The 17850-nt window shown below is 44.8% G+C and overlaps 1 protein-coding gene across 4 annotated transcripts in view; it reads right to left on the bottom strand.

The window, feature by feature from the left end:
* Positions 1-17850, bottom strand: part of IP6K1 (inositol hexakisphosphate kinase 1) — a 293451-nt gene that overhangs the window by 60636 nt on the left and 214965 nt on the right. For all 4 annotated transcript variants that reach the window (XM_085625033.1, XM_085625031.1, XM_085625034.1 and 1 more), the window contains one exon: positions 5597-5778. In XM_085625033.1, coding sequence (XP_085481159.1) covers positions 5597-5778 — 182 coding nt within the window. The remainder of the gene's footprint in view (positions 1-5596; positions 5779-17850) is intronic.

Raw genomic sequence — 17850 nt, 5'->3', positions numbered from 1 at the left:
TCCTTCTACATACCCACCCGCACCCTGCGATCGACCGGACAAGCCCTGGCAGCCGTCCCCCGCATCCGCAAAGCCACCGCCGGAGGCAAATCTTTTTCCTACCTCGCAGCGAAGACCTGGAACTCTCTCCCCAGCCATCTCCGCTTAACACAGGACCACCTCTCCTTCAGAAGGCAGCTCAAGACCTGGCTGTACAAGCAATAACCCCCTCCCCCCCAGCGCCTTGAGACCCTTACGGGTGAGTAGCGTGCTTTATAAATGCCAATGATTGATTGATTGAAGTGAAGGAACCTCCTGTGGGCTGGATGAATGGGTACGTGAAAATAAGCGTCCTCTAGATCCAATGTGGCCATGTAATCCCCTGAATTGAGAAGACGAAGGATGTCCTGCAGAGAAACCATGCAAAATGATTGTTTGATGATAGGTTTTGAGCTCCCTCAGATCTAGAATAGGGCGCCGCTTTTCTATAGTCTTCCGGACCAGGAAGAACCGGGAGTAGAAACCTTCTCCCCGCTGAGAGAGAGGGACCTGTTTCATCGCTCCTTTGAGGAACATTTGATAGACTTCCAACCGTAGAAGACGTAGGTGTTTTGACAAGGTGGCGCAAGGGGGCTTGGAAGGTGGTGTTGGTACAAATTCCAGAGTATGGCCGCATTCAATGATCTTCAGCACCCAACGGTCCGATGTTATTTGCTGCTAGTTGTGGAGGCAATCTGAAATTCTGCCTCCCACCGATGTCACAGGAGGAGAAGGGATAGTAGTCAGAGCCAGCAAGCCGTTATTGACGCTTAGAGGAGTCCCTCCCCTGGCGTCCTTGTCTACCTCCGTTGTTCGATCTAGAGAAAGAGGAGGATTGATTTGGCCGCTGGTTGTAATTCGCCCGGTAGGATTGTGACTGCGAACCATACGAGGAATACCATTGCTGTTGGTATCCTAATCTGTACATGGTGTTACCTCTCCCTCTGGCTCCACGGAAGGGGACCTTGCGGTACTGCAGAGTCCCTAAGGACTTTGCGGTTTCTGTGTCCTTCTTAATATCCTGGAGCGCATCATCAACATGCTTCCCAAAGAGCGCTTCCCATTAAAGGGAAGATCCAAGATTGGGTTTTGGACCTCAGGATGGAACCATGTAGCCCGCAGCCAGCCTTGTTGATGAAGGACAGCAGCGCCCGCCAGGGAGTTGAACGCAGTCGTTGCAATGTCCATTGCACAGTCAATGACTTCAGCAGATGTTATCTCGCCCTCTTGAAGTATCTTTTTAGCCTCCTTCTTCCCATCTTCCGGCAACTTGTCCAGATAGGGGGAAAAGGTTGCGCCACATCTGGCGATCGTAGCGACCAAGTATCGCTAGGGCGTTCGCAGCCCTGACCAACAGGCTCGACATGGAGGAAAATCTCTTGTCTGCATTATCGAGGCGTCTGCCCACTTTATCTGGTGGTGTTGTGAGGGGAGCAGAAGGATTCCTGGACTTCCTTTGGGCAGTCTGAGGGATGACAGAGTCCAGTTTAGGATGGCTGACCAAACAGTCCGGGCCATCGTCCGCAGCCTTATATTTTTTAAATGACCGTGGCTGGATTTCGTATCATTTTCAACCCCTCATCCCAAACGTGACCAACAATAAGTATTGATCGGACAGAGTTCTTGGACGGCTCCTTAAAGTTATAAAGGAAACATTCCGGCTGTACCGTGGGTATGGGCAGTTCGAATCTCTTAGCCGGAAACCCCCTATGTCTGCAGGAGGGGAATCAACAGGCACTGTTGAAGGAGAAGCCGGATCAGGAATGAGTCATCCTATTCTGTGTCTGAATCCAGTATGGTGACGTTGCCCTGGTCCTCATCAGAGGTGTCATCCTGAACAAGAAGCACGACAGGTGGTGCATCCTGGGCCACAGGTATTGGCTGAGGCCTTGGAAATTGAGGGGTAGCAGTCCGAGGAGGAGGAACAGCAAGAACTGGCACCACAACTGAAGCTGGAGGCTGTGTTGCAAATCTCCTCCTATAGTCCAGAAGACTGCAAGTCTGCTAGTAGTTAGGAAGGCATAGAGACCATCTCCGGTTGGTAGTCGTCCTGATAGTCTGAGAAAGGATCATAGTGCTGTTCCTCCACGTATTCCACATCAGAATCTGTGTCCCGACACTTGACATGTAATTGCGAAGGGCTATCCATATAGCCAAATGGACCATCGTCCTCCTCAGAACCCTCTTCTTCAAGGAGGAGTGCAGGAGGTAGTGCAGTCACCATACTGTGGGAAGCCATCTCCGGTGTAATCTGGTGCTTTCTGACAGAAATATAAATTTTTTGCATCGTTGACGAGGATGTCGACGGGGCCGTCGACGACATGAGAATCGAAGAAATGGACGTCATCGATGCAGCCGTTGTCGAGACAGTCGTCACCACAGGGGTCGACGTACAAGCAGTCGTCACCATTGTCGTCGGCATCCTCGTCGACACCATCGATGACGACACAGCCACCACTGGCATCAAAGTAGTCGACGAGGAACCCTGAAGTGTCAGCGCCGGAGACGATGAAATCACCGTCGACGAGCCCGTCGACTGAGCCTAAGTAGACGAAGTCTGTACCTTAGAAGATTTCGTCGACGGAGTCGTCGTCGACGATGGGACTTTCATCACAGATTTTACCTCAGGAGAGAGTGAGGAGGGCTTTTTGAAAGTCTTTGGAGCCGCTGGAGGAGAAGATGGAGGAACAGAGCTGGATTTCCTCTCAGACAATCCTTTTGACAGTCCTTTCCTCTCATTTACACCTCAGTGAGGAGATTCGCCAGGACTACGCCTTTCAGATCTATGAGAGGTCTTTTTTAAGGCTTTACCAGGACGTTCTTCAGAAGACTATGGAGACACTCTACCCCTTTTTACAGACCTTCTTGAAGATGTAGCAGAAGATGCCTCATCACTGTCACTGGGGACAGGCTCCTTTCTTGACTTGAGTTTCTGGAGACAGGTTAGCAGACGCCCTTCACGGTCTCGCAGAGTCTTTGTGGAAAAAGTGCGGCATATTTTACAGTATGCTGCCTTAAGGTCTGGTTTTCAGTCAGTAAATACAATCTTTGTGTTTGTCCTCCACATATAACCTCTCCTTAGCACAGGTTGCACAGGCTTTAAAGAGGGCTTTCTTCTCCTTATCAGACATCTTGGCACGAAGTCCAAGCAGGTTTTGATGAAAAAACAGGTGAATAAACTGTAGAATTAAGGTTAACAGGAAAAAACTGAGCAGAGCTCAGTGGAGACTCCCTTGCACAACATGCGGTAGAAAATTTGAGGTTCTGAGCTTCTCTCAGGAGGGTTCTAAGGGGTGAGGCTAATCTGATTGGTTGTTCACTTTATTTGGTCTCTTTTACACAAAGAGGTGGATGGGTTGCAAAACGACAATGGGCCTAGTCCTAGTTTCTGTTTTGGGAATTTTTTTTATTGCTATTTTATGTATACCGGGGACTCCCACTCCGACGACGGGGAATGATACAAGCATGGGAATCTATGAAAGTTCCAATACTGGAGTAAACTGTACCTACCTGTTGTCAGATAGGAACGCTATTGCCCCTTTACTGCCTTCTGACAGCAGGGCAAGGCTTGCACATCCCAGAACCCCTTTGAGGAGGAAAACACTGCACCGACCTCAGATGCACTGGCACTAAATAGCACTGGGCTACTGCCCATCTTCCAAGAAAAGTGAAAATGAGCTACTCCAGATGTGGTACTATGCTGCCCTTTTCCTCAAGCCCACCTACGATAGAGCTTTGCTGTTCAAATCGGACACTGTTTCTAACTTTGTCTGCATCGAAGACCCGGCCAGCCCAGGAAATATATAGAAATGCACGGAGAACACGATTACGCCTCTGTCACCCCTCACCAGAGATCAAAGAAGGGCTACCCAAGAACCAACTTTCATTAAGTGGAGGTAAGTTCAGTAATGATGCTAACTTGTGAGCAGACATCATTCATGTTCAACATTTGTTTCATGGTTTGTGGATTTAGGCCTTCACACAAAACCATTCCTCTTGATCAAGCTGCAATCCTTCCTCACATCATAATCCAGGTTTGTGATCATTGATTGTGCAACAAATATCTGCTCAAGGTCAGTATCACCTTCTTTTGCTATAGGAGATGACTAATCAAACAAGCTAACCAGACAAAGTAGTATGGACGCCAACTTTGGTTTGTAGGATGAGAACCCAGTGCAAGTGGTGAACAACTGCAACCTAACCATTTACATTACTAGGCAGTCCGTGACTGAAAAGAGCGGGGAAAAAGTCAGACCATAAGGATAGGATGCACTGTGTGTATATTCCTTACCAGACTTGAAACCATATGTGTAATCAAAGTTCTAAAGGAGTTATACCTGAGCATTTTGAAGGTTTGGGGGAAAGTGAGTGAGCCAAAAACAATTCTGATTTGGACAAATGGGCCGTTGCATAACCTGTCAATGTGTTAATGTCCTTGTCATTCAGGTTAGAAACCTGCCTGTAAATACAATTCTAAAAGAAGTAAAGATGCAAGGTTTAGTGTTCAACTGCTGTTCAGTCAACAAGTTGCTAGATGCCAAATAGGTCAATGGTAACAGTATTTCTCATTTGCTGGCCAGGAAGAGGTATACTTGATGTATGGCCAAATGCTATGCAGACGGTACATCAAAATCCAAACTATGAGGAGCCAGCATCAGAAGGTTGAAATGCAATAATGGATGGTACTGATGGCATGTGAGGAAGTCCATTTGTTTATGGATAATAAAGATATTTTTTCCCTACAAAATCTCTTACACCGCACTCATGAAAAATACTAAAGAGTAAGCAAGAGTGAATTTAAGGTGTTTGGCCCACCCCTTGCAAGCTATGCCTTCTCAGATGTATGTGAACATTTGCAGAATATCAGTTAAAAAGAAACAGCCAGTTTCTCTAGCGTTTTGACAAATGTAAGTCTCTTGGCTCCGGTATGCCATTTACGTAGATGCATCCATTATATCCGATTATGTTTTATGTGTTTTTTCCACATAACATATACATTCGTCTGGGGACAAACTGTATTCCATAGAAAGAAGGATCAATAAATAAATTTCGATGCATTTCTGATTCACAGAAAGCAGCACTCAAAGTTTCTTCAACAACGTCTATTTGCATTGCGGTTGATGGATTACAGATGCATCTTTAAGTAGATCAAGTCTTATTGGTCACAGGATAAAATTACTGCGAAACAATAAAAAATGCAGAACACTACCAATTAAATCCTAGGCAAAGGAGAGCTATTTAGACACTTGGCAACATAATAAAACGGGCACGACAGTGAGAGCAGTAGTTTAAGATGTCAGCAATATCCAAGGGAGGTGATTCTGATGTGAATTTCTAGTTATTTTGATTTTCAGACCTCCTTTATAATATCATAGGATTGGTTGTAAATGTCCTGTATGAATTTTTATCAATTTGTGAAAGTCACCACAACTGTATATTTTGCAACAGCATTTTACATACATATTTACTTTTACTAAAATACTGTAAAGCCCTTTTCTTTTTGACGAAGTGGCACCTTTATTGTCACAATCACATTCACAACATGCAGGGACAAACTTGTGACTTTGGAACAGGATACTGTAGAGTTTCCGGTCCTTGGACTCAGAGCGCATGCGGTTGAGCTGCTGTTTGTGGCATCGGAGGCTCCAAGGGTTGTAACTGATTTTTTCAGAACTCAGACCGCTGTTACCATCCAGCATCTGAAATGGGACATCGGATTGGATTTGCAACTCCACCTTGGGGCTCTTCATCTCTTGTATGCTGTTGGCACAGAAAGCAAAAAGAACTGTTGATGGACAGAATGCAGAACAATGTCATACATTCACCCCAGTACAGAGAACTGGGCCTAAATCCATTGTTTTTTTTGCTCACCATGCCATTCCAGTTTGGACCCAGACATATGCAAATCAGTCTTGACCCTGTTCCCCATGGGAACAGTCCAGCCTGAACTGCCAGGCCAGGTCCTCACTGAACTGGAAACAAGCATCTTGGGACCGGTTTCGGGGTTTCACCCCTCTTCAGCCAGGATAGCTTGATTCCAGTGGCATGGAGAGCACGGGACTCACGTCTGAGCATACCCGTCCCACTCGGGGTGACAAATGCAAAAAGAACTGTTGATGGACAGAATGCAGAACAATGTCATACATTCACCCCAGTACAGAGATCTGGGCCTAAATCCATCGTTTTTTTGCTCACCATGCCATTCCAGTTTGGACCCAGCCATATGCAAATCAGTCTTGACCCTGTGCCCCATGGGAACAGTCCAGCCCGATCTGCCAGGCCAGGTCCTCACTGAACTGGAAACAAGCATCTTGGGACCGGTTTCGGGGTTTCACCCCTCTTCAGCCAGGATAGCTTGATTCCAGTGGCATGGAGAGCACGGGACTCACGTGAACCAAATCAGTCTGGACTCTGTGCCTAATGGGAACAGTCCAGCCTGAACTGCCAGGCCAGGTTCACGTGAGTCCCGTGCTCTCCATGCCAATGGAATCAAGCTATCCTGGCTGAAGAGGGGTGAAACCACGAAACCGGTCCCAAGATGCTTGTTTCCAGTTCAGGGAGGACCTGGCCTGGAAGTTCGGGCTGGATTGTTCTCATGGGGCACAGGGTCAAGACTGATTTGCACATGGCTGGGTCCAAACTGGAATGGCATGGTGAGCAAAAAAACAATGGATTTAGGCCCAGATCTCTGTACTGGGGTGAACGTATGACATTGTTCTGCATTCTGTCCATCAATAGTTCTTTTTGCAGTTGGCACAGAAAGAGCCCCCACAAAAATGATTTTTCAACATCCAAGCACTCGGCTTGATCTGTGCATTCATCACTGCTTTGTCCTCTATTTTTCCCATCGCTTGTCATTCATCCAAAAATATGAAATACACCCAGATAACTATGGTGAATCACCAATATAATCTAGCCCAGTAGTTTAGGTCCACCATCTAAAACTTCATTTTATAGCTAGCTATCCAAATTCAAAGACCCCACCTGTCCATTATTTAGTACCTGTGTTTCTTTTTCACCCATGATCTTGTCTGCTTTTGTAACAGAAGTCTTCGGCATATATTGTGACTACGTACACTTTTAATTAACTTTGAGACGTTTATTTTTCATACAAGCCCCATGTAAAGTTACTTTAATACTACTGGTGTAGGTTGAAATGATGTTACATTGAAAATTCACAGCACTTATCACTAAAGGAAGTAGGCAGACAAACTTAGTATTTGAGAAATGCAGTGGTGAGGTGGGTTATGGGGTATGTAGGAAATTATTTTTTTTCCTTCTCAGTATAGCCCCCACTTTATGCCAGGTATCTGGTGCAGTTTTGACTAAAGTGTGCTGGGTTCCTGCCAACCAGGTCCCCAGCACCAGTGTTCTTTTCCTAAACTGTATGATTGTTCCATAATTGGCAAACCCTTTGGGATCCTGTGTAAATCTCTAGTAAATGGTACACCTGGTACCTAGGACATTGAACCTAAAGAGAGTGGCTAAGGGCGGCAGCACCAATTGTGCCACCATAAAGGACCCCTCGCCTGAGTGTCTTGGTGATTACAAAACCGAAGAGTTAACATGGCACACTTCCCTGTGTGCCATGCCTGCTAGCACTACATGTGGTATAGGTAAGTCACCTCTATGGCCTGCCTTACAGCCCTTAAGCAGGGTGCATTATACCCATGTGAGGGCATATATGCGAGAGTGGATATGTCCCAGTGATATCCAAGTTCACCCTTGGATATTACCAGTGCACAGGGAAGCTATAATGAGTACATGGGCTGGACACTTGTCTTTACGAGTTCCCCAGCTACATGATGGCTGAGTGTACCCCAAGGTGTTTGGTGCCAAACACCTTGACTTCATAAACCCACACTGATGCCAGTGCTGGATTAATTAATAAATGCACACAGAGCACCTTAGAGGTGCCTCCTGAAAATTTACCAACTACTAGCGTGTTGACTGACTGGTCTTAACCAGCCTGCCACCACTAGACATGGTTATGGCTTCCTGGGGCGAGAATCTTCGCTCTCAGAGGCCTGAAAAAAATGCCTGCTCTGGGCAAAGGTGTTCACAACTCGTCCAAGCAGAAACTGCCTTCCAGGGCAGGAAGCTTCAAAAGTCATGCCACCTTTGAAATGTGACCTAGGTATCTCCGGCTAGTGGAAGATGCCAACCCCCCTGTCCTAACCCCACTTTTTTGGTGGCAAGATAGGAGGGGGAATTAGTTAGATTAGGAGATGTGCCCACATTCAGCCAGCACTATTCCTAGGGCAGGCCAGCTGAAGTGGACCCCACTTTTTAGAATCCTCCATCTTGTGTTGAGAACTCCAACTGTACCAGAGCCCAGCAGCCTCAAGGGACTTCAAGACCCCAGAGACCCACTTTGAGAGTGGCCCAGCAGTCCTGAATTTGCCCATGCCAGCTGTTGGCCACTGACCGCAAAGAGCACATTTATGCACTGGGGCCGGCCAACCTACCTGCTCTGCACCCAGCTCACCCGGCCTGGGTAACGACGAACTGGCAGCGCTCCCTTCTTCCTAAGACCCTTGTGACCCTAGCCCCTGTTTGGGAGCTTTCCGACCTGCCCACAAGTCTCCCTGTACAGCCTATCCTTAGAGGGCTTCCCTTCTGTGTAGGGCTCCATTTACCAACTCCACCATCTCCCTGCAGAATTTGGGATGCAACCGTCAAACTGTTGGTAGAACAATGGACCTTGGCTTCCTGCTACCCTAAACCAGGAAGGTGAACCCCATACAACTGTCTGTGCTGTGTGCTTTACCTACCTGCTTTTTTCTCCCATAGGATTGCATGGTGTGTACAACTTTGAACTATTTGCTTATCCTTGAAAATTCATAAGAAATCCAGTACTTACCTTTAAACGTAGCTCTTGGTTAGAAAAATATATATAAAAAGAATTATATTTTCACAACTGGTCTCGTATTTATTCTTAGTGTGTGTTTCATTTATTGCCTCTGAGTACAACAAATGCTTAGCACTACCCTCTAATAATCCTACCTGCTCGCCCACACTACCAAAAAATAGTTAGCATTATCTACTTTAGCTTCGGTAAACCAATTGGGGACCCACTGGACTCTCTGCACTGTGTACTTCGTTTAAGTACACTATACTACAACTACTACAGGGTACAACACACACTGCTTGACCTTCCTACATCCACGAAGAGAGGAAACTGAAGCAAGTACGGCGAAGATGGGCCTTAAAAATGTGTCCTTAAAGTCTGGAAGATGGTAGGAACAGAATATAGCCTCAGCCACCTGCTTTTCAAAATAGGAACCATCACTAAGGAAATATTCTGTTGCTCAAAACCCTTATATCTACTAAAAGAGGTTTGAGAAGGGTGACTCAATTTTGAACTGAAGTAAATCTGCAGAAAAGATAAGACATAGAACCAGTTAACAATGGCACACTCTGAGGTAAGAAATTAAGCTTTGTATCCATAAAGAGATGGGCAAAGTGCTAGATATTTCCTTCTAAAACTGCTATTCTTACAAAGGTGACTTGTTGCTCTCCGATAATTTCATACTACTTAATTCTATCATTTGGACCTTGAAGCCTGTTAGCTGAGATTTCCGCTCTAACTTCATGCAACAAACCATGCAAACGAAGACTCTTATTGTCTGAAAACTCAGGGACTTACACAAGCTGTTGCTTCCATGCACCCTGAACTTGAACCCTGAGGAAGTAGGTCCGGGGGTTGCGCCTCCAATGGGCATAGATGGTGCCTCTGGTTGACCATTGCTGTTGCCTTGACTCTGCGGATAACGGTTCACAGCTCCGTACCCTTCGCATATCCTAAGGTGCCGGCTTTCATTCTATGAGGACGCTGCTCCTCCTCGGTACCATCTATGCCCATTGGAGGCGCAACCCCCGGACCTACTTCCTTACCCCCCCCCCCCCCCGCTCCGTGGTTGTGGGCAACCTTGCATCGTCTTCGCTGGATTTTTGAATTACTGACCATTGCTGGTTTCAGGATCCACGACCTCGCTGCCCCCGCCGTCCTTTGGTCGTCCCCTCCCGTACCTGCGCCTAGCAAACTTCCCAGGCATTCGTTTAATCGTTTAGTCCTGAAGAGATCCCACCACTTACATGGGGATCGAAACGTCGTCGACTCGCGTCTCTAACTCTAAACTATATTATGTATTCTACTGTTGAGTATGAGATGTTAAATTGACCGTGACTTTCTATACTTTCATTTTTTGCACACACTGAAAAGTCACCTTTAAGTCCCTTGCCAGCGGTAAGGAAATCGGCTGATTTTGCTTTTACCTCATCACGGTTTGCTCACTCATCCCCTTGCATATTACGTGCTTCTATTTTATTGATAATAAATTGCATTTATCTTTCAAATTGAGTACATGGATAATTCCAGTTTTTGATTGTGAAAATTGTGATACTGTACCTATCCTATCTGTATGGGACCACTGTTGCTTTAAATATATATATCTACCCTTGGTCCCATCTGACCCTTAGGGTTTCCTTGTTATTTTCTCTCTATACCAAGGCACTGGGATCATGGCAATGAAGCAAAACATCCAAATAGCACCAGACTGACCTATAAGGCCTCCTTCCCCTAACATAATTTCATGTAGCCACTGTATCATCGGTCCTAAATACACAGTAGGCAGTGCAAGTACCATTATTTGGAGTAATGCTACATGTAATATTTTGTGCACCAATGCAAACCAGCTCGCTCCCCTAGGACATGGAAAGTTAAGGAAGCTGACTGTGCTCATGTCTGAATCGGTTACTTTGCAACATGGGCTTCTATGTAACAAGGTCTAGAAAAAGCTGGGGCCTGGTGATGTGGCTTGCAATCAGTCACTGCAACTTTGCCACTTTCGCACCAGACTATGAAAACAGAGGGTCTAGCCACTCAAATCCCAACTCCCTACCTATTGTATCCACAGACACACCTCTGTGCCCACCAACATCAGTAATGGCCAGATTGGAAAGTGCTGCTTCGACTTTAGTTGCCACATCACCACCTTAAAGACCCACAGCTACCTAAAGAGAAGATCTCCATAAATAGGACACAGGACACCTTGAACCTCTTGTGGTTGTCTGTGGCTATAAAGCATTTGAACAAACTACTTTAATTCATACTAAATACACTCATGAATAAAACTGCATGGTTGAACTGGGTCTGTGCAAGGTAAACAAAATTATCTTGAGAATATAACTGTGCGTGTTTGCTGTGTAGTGAGAGGAGGATTAAGCACAATAATTAGTTTAGAAACAGACTGCATGTCTTTTGTCTTAAAACTGCACATCTTCTCACTCATCAGGCCAGATATCTGAGGTTAGGAATGTCTGGCCACTTCTTTCAAAGAGACTGTAAAACTCTTATGTTGTACTCTGTCAGGTACAGGGAAGTACAATAAAAAGCTCTGCTAAAGATAGTGAAAGGATTCTCATGATTCTCATGAATAGATTTAGGTTCTATCTAATACTGGCAGTCCATTGAATCGACTTCTTGTGGCCGAGATATGGCTGAATACCTAGTTATCCAAGTGAATTGCATTTTCCACCTCATCATGCTTATGAATGTCCTTAGGATAACAATAATGAAGAGTTGCAATAATCTAGTTGAGACCTAATAACTGCTCCTAATGCAATAGCAGGATTAGTTAGATTTGATTTTTCTTAACTCCCTTATCAGGAAAACACGTTTTTATATAGAATCATTTCGTCTAAGGTTTCTAATCTAGAACAAGTCCTAGACTAACTGTTGGGAGGGGTTTGGCAGAATTTCCACTAAAATGAGCAGGACGGAAAGGAACCCCTCATATTTTGCACAACCCAAAGAACATGGCCTTTGGCAAAGGACTACAGTTCACGATCATGCTTTTTCATCAGTCTGATGAAATGGTCAGGTAAATGTTAGAGGGATCCTATCGCTAGATTTCAGTAGGAGAACTCCATGATGCAGACTGATACATCCCCCAACCTCAAACCGATCCATAAATGACTGGAGCAGTGTGATGGCCTGTATTTTAAAGATTGTTTGGAATCCAGGCTCAGTTTCTTTTTAATAACTAGTTATTTGGCTCAATTTAAATGGTAGGGGAAGCCACTTCCTCCTTTAAGGAGTAATGAACATCTGAAAACAGATTATTAATGTCTCTAGACTCTGTATTAAAAATTGCACTAATATGGCACTTGAACGCCAGAAAACGGTTTAAGAAAAACTAGCACCAAGTTTTTCATTACCTTCTAGCAGGAACTGCTTCTAAAGTTTAAAACATCACAGAATTTCTTGATGAATTATTTCCTTTAGAAATTTATTTCAGGAGTAAATGAGTTTGCTTGCATGAAACAGTCTTTCCAACAAAAATCAATGCGATCAAAAACATTTCAAATGTTTATCTGAACAATACCTTAGAGAGATTAAAATATTCAAAACAACAATAACAGCCCCCAACATGCACATTGGAAGTGTGCATACACTATCCAAGATGTATTTGCAAATAAAATGCCTCATGCAATGAGAAACCATGTTTAAGGGGTTTGGTTCCAGAATATCAACTCTTAAATATAGTGAAGGTAAATTTATGGAGTTAAGGATACGTTTAATATACTTAACTACACCTAGAGATAGCTTAATGGAAAACATATCTTCAAGGAATGCAGATGTGTACGTAAGAATAGTAAATCGTAAATAGTAATAGTAAATCTACACATACCTGTATAAAATTGCCTCCACGACATTGTGGTTGTTGATATTTTTGCTTGGGTATTCTTGTAGCATACCCGCTTAAGACTAGAAAGAAATTGCTACTCTAAATTTTCAGTCACTGCTAAAATGCTTCTTTGCAAACTATTTTTTAACTGTCCGGTATACTGTTCAAGCTAGCTCTTGGGTTTAAAAAAAGAAATGAATTGCTATTTACGAAGTTGGAAGACATGCAGAAAACAGGGTTCTACATGCTTGAGAAAAGAGTACACGTACATGGGGAAGATTAACAATGGGACATGACAAAGTTAAGGCTAGGATACCCACCACAGTAGTTGACATAACAGACACAGCTTTCATTCCATGGTTTCAAAGTCATAACCTAATGCTTTCTGGTTCTTGTGGTTTGCTGCCATAGAGATGATCAGACTGATACTTCTTTTTTTTTTTTAATAGTTGCGCAGGTTTTGTGTGGTGGCACTGCCCAGTACAAATCCAGATTGATCTGGTTGGGATATGCAACGCTGATGTCCGCCTCCAAGCCAGAGCAGATGCATTGAGTCAAAGAAGGAATCAAGATCGAGGGGGGCTCGTGGTTGCCTCGTGCTATAGAGTGAGTAAAAAGAGATCATCTCGTCCTATCCTGCCTCCCGAACTACCACCAGCTTATCCCCATCAGAGCAGAGCTCAGCAATGTAGTAATTGGGCAAAGGTTTACGGAGCAGGCCAGCCAGGGTTTTACCCGCCCAATCTCCCTCCCCACATCGTCTAGCGCGGGCCCCTATTACCAAAAAATGTGTTTCTCTCAGTGCGGCTTCCTCAAACTCAATCTTGCTGCAGATACTACTGCGAGTGCCGGCACTGCAAGTTGCAAAATATTCTTGTTCAAGATCGTGGATTTCGTCCAAGACACTTCAGTTCCCCTCTGATTGATCGCAGAACTCCTGCTTGCTTGGCAATACAGTCCCATCTAATCACTGTTTGAAGGCATCCCATATGGTCGTGAAAGAGTCTACCGTGCCAGCGTTGTGCTCAAAGTACTCTACTATGGCTCCACAAATAGTTTACCAAGACACCTGATCCCTCAGAGCCCCTGGGGGCAGTCACCATGTAAACGCTAAGTCATGGAAGGCCAGTACAACAAGTTCAAGGAGATTCAGACTGACACTTAATAGCAATGATTTGTGGGTGGACAGTCCAGAACTAGAAACCATGTCCATGATGATAAGAAAATAGATGGCCAACCTAGCTCAATACACCAGGATGTGCCTCGTGCATTAAATCATTTTTTGTTCTCTCATCCTAAATAGATGTCAGACCCAGAACGGGAAACCACAGGACCTATTAGGCCGAAACTGTGGTAGTTGAGGTAATTTGTCCCAGATATCCGAAGCCCAGTACTACTATGGCTCTGCAAGTCCAACTTTCCAACATTTGACTCTCAGGGTAGCAAAGATGAGCAGTCAGTCTTCTCAAGAAGGAGGTAGTGTAGGGGCACATGCTTAGTGTTCAACAATTGACCAACAGACTAATATCCAGCCCAGTGTTTGTCTTTTTGGGAAAAAAAGTACTTTTCATCACAAAGCAATATTAAACAATTCAATCAAAGTATACATGATAATACCGCTGGTGACAGTTCCCCTGTGAGTACTACATCCTTCCTTTTCCATCAATGCTCTGTTTCACCTGCGCGACTCTGGACAGATCTCCAGTAAACTGTGAAAGGAGCATTAATGAGGCACAAGTGTAGATTTTGTTCCCTTCAAATTCAAATGTGCAACCAGTTCACTCTTTCTTACCTCACATGTTGAAGTGGGTGGGACAACGGTCTTAAGTCATCGCCATCACTTCAATGTGTTGAAGCCGCTTGTTCTCAAACGCAGTCAGAGGCACGCAGTTTTCCCATGCTGTTCTAAGAGCAATGGTGGGGGAGGATGGGTGCAACACACATCTTCATCATGCGTGTGTTCTCAGAGAAGCGATCAGGAACCGTTCCGCGCCTTCAGATTCCTTAACAGTTGAGTAGTGGCCAACGAACACAGACTGGTAGGTGCAGCCCACCATGAGATAGTGCAGGAATCACACATTAAGACAGATGCAGCCCGACACAACCTGCACCTCACCTGCACTGGCTGGTGCAAAGTCACGCAGCACAGCTGTTGCAGCCAGACACATGCCGGTGCAGGATTCACGTAATTCAACATATGCAGACCAACATGGGCTGATGCAGGTTTCATGCAGCGCGCCAATTGTAGCCAAACAAGGGCTGATGCCGGAATGATTCATTATGGCAGTTGAAGCATAAAAAGGGTCAAAGCAGGATTCTCGGAGCATAGTAGTTACAGCCTGAAAAAGGACTGGTACGTTTCTCAATGGGAAGCACACAGAGAATGCAAGACCCAGACACCGCAAGACCCACTGCAGCATGGGTCACTCCTGAACTTGCACTCACGCACACAGCGGTAGCTGCTCCAGGGCAGTAGTGGTGGGGTTGGGGGGGGGGGGGGGGGGTTAAAAAAAATAACAAAACACAATATATATCACTTACCTGTTGGCCGGCTGCCGCCTCACTCAGTCCTCTTCTGTCTACCGGAAGCCCACCAGCTCCCAGACTCTGCTAGACTCTCAATGCTGCTGTCACCAGCATGACAGCAGCGTCGTAATTATTCTAAGAGGCCTGGTTCGGCGCTCACACATGGAGTAGGAACCTGTGCATTCTCAGAACCCAGAATGTGCAATAAAGCCGGGTGGAGAACATGCTAAGTGCGGATGACTGTTTGGTTGGCCCAAGACAGCTGGCCAAATGGTCATGCGCACTTAAGTGCACCAACTACTCCTCGCCCTGCTGGCTGTTATAACAACCAAGCCCGCCCCATTCCAAAACTGGCTTAAGCACGAAAAAATAAAATGATAATAACACAGTGTTATTATCATTTTATTTTTCCTTTTTTGCACTGCTGAAAAGCTGTGGGGCGACGCTCCCTCTGCCTTAGCGGAGAAGCTGTCCCTGCTCTCACAGTCTGCTTTATCTGAGTATTGCTCAACCACGAAAACGCTGGACTTCTCCCCCCCCCCCTCTGAACAGACTCTCTTCCCGCAAGCCGAGGCAGGCTTCTTCCCTCTCTCAATAAGGGAGACATGCTTCCAGGCACTAGGCAGGACGTCGGCTATTACAGCAGAAAGTGTAGCCTTCAGGTGATTTCCCGTCACCTTTAGGAGACTGACTGTCAGAGACATACGACCTGATCACACAGCAGTCATTCAAGTACTCTGATGAGCACTCCTTTCCTTGGTCATAAAGCCCTTAGAATTGAAACAATGTGGTGTGGTTAAGGTGCCACATTTATACACACTTTAAAGACTGGGGGTATATTCACTATCTCAAACTTCAGAACTGGTTTGTGGTGCTTATTTTTCAAGTATACTTCTCAGGCTTCTTTCCAGACACAGCCTTTATGTAAACCGATGCTTCTCATAGCAGGTAGCACTGGAGCTGCCTTCTGCACCTGGCTGTCATCAGTCTTCTTGAAGCAGCAATAAGTGACGGAGAAAAAGGCAGATCTGACCTAGAATCTTCCTTACTTGCACATCAGAAACGGAGGTCCAACTATCCACTAGAAAAAACTAATCAGCACTCTTGCTAACAAATGTTGTCATGGAGTTTCTAATGCTAGGCCTTTCTCCACACTCCCCACTTCAGTGTCTGGAACGCCACCCTCCAGCCACAGGAATCCAGGCAATACACTTTCACTATCTGGGGAAGTTGCCCTCATTCTACATATTGTGCTAACCCCAACCAGGGTCGTCCAAAATGAATCCTACTGATTTTGGTACTCACACACAGGGTCTTACTACTACACATATACTACAGGCATACTAGCCACACACTTGACGTATACAAGGGATGTCAGCATAAGGTTTTAGGCATTCACATAGCAGTAGAACTTTATACAAGAGGGTCAGTGAGCCTCACACTGACCCAGATAAAAAGGTCTGGTCAAACTATCGGTCACAAACCACTGCATGCTGCCACTGTTGCTTTATCTGCTACACCCAGGACAGAGACATTAGTCCTCTGTCCACTATGAAGGCATATATACTTTGTGTGCTTATCCAGGTACCAGGACAGATCTTAAACCTCGCAAAGTAAAGAAAAGCCTTCGGCCTCTGCATTCATGCAGGATCAGCGTCACAACAGTGCCAGAAATAAATGTCATGACATCAGACACATACGTAGTAGGTCACTCAGGGCAGCGGAACACGTCCATTGCCATGCAGGGGACATTCCTGTCCCAACAGATTGCTTTTGAATTGACTTTCTTCTCGATATGTGCCATCTGTCAGGTACCCAGGGTTTTCAAAGAACAAGATTCATATTTTTATGACTTTAGCTTCATTTTTACTACATGGATTGGGTTTAGAAATAAAACACTAGATATTACTAAGGATATCTTAGGTTTATTTACACTCCTTACACATGCTACATGAAAAAAGTGTGGGCTGACATTACCCTTCAGCTATGGCTTCCAAGTCGTAATTTTCTAATCCTTGGAATGTGTACACGTCTGAATTCAGTAAATTAGCTTTATTAACGAAAACAAAAAGCTGTAGGTTTATATAAAAATAAAAAAGAATGCCAATTCTACATTTTTGGGACTGCCGCTTCTATTCTTAGGACATTATCCATAATCCACAAAATAAATTATATAAACAAACGTCAAGGCAAATTATTGGTGTCTGCAATTGTAGCTTACCCTACATATAATTTGTCGCCTTGTAGGATGCGAACGAAGAGCTAAAACAATGTTAGGCCTAATTACTTTTTCTCTCCCTCTCTTTGTCATGTAAAGACGTATTGAATTAGGATGCTTAATGACTTAGTACAGATTTGAAATACTCAAGGAGAAGTCGCTGAACTTCTTTTTGCAAACATGCTGTACTTTGGTGGATGCGCATTTGCCTTTCAAAAATCAGAACAAGGGCTAAACTGGATTCAAACTAAAACATTCAACGTAAATAAACATGTTGCGGACTCAAAATACAGCAAGGGGTGAAATTCTGTGTTGCCAGTGCCAAGAAAGAATGTAAAACATATATGTTTTTAAAATTAAAGACGTTTTGAAAATAACAGTGCTGTTCACAGAGCG

Source organism: Triturus cristatus, chromosome 9, assembly GCF_964204655.1.
Source record: "Triturus cristatus chromosome 9, aTriCri1.1, whole genome shotgun sequence".
In the NCBI taxonomy this organism is placed as follows: domain Eukaryota; kingdom Metazoa; phylum Chordata; class Amphibia; order Caudata; family Salamandridae; genus Triturus; species Triturus cristatus.
This window is presented reverse-complemented; position numbering and strand designations above follow the sequence as displayed.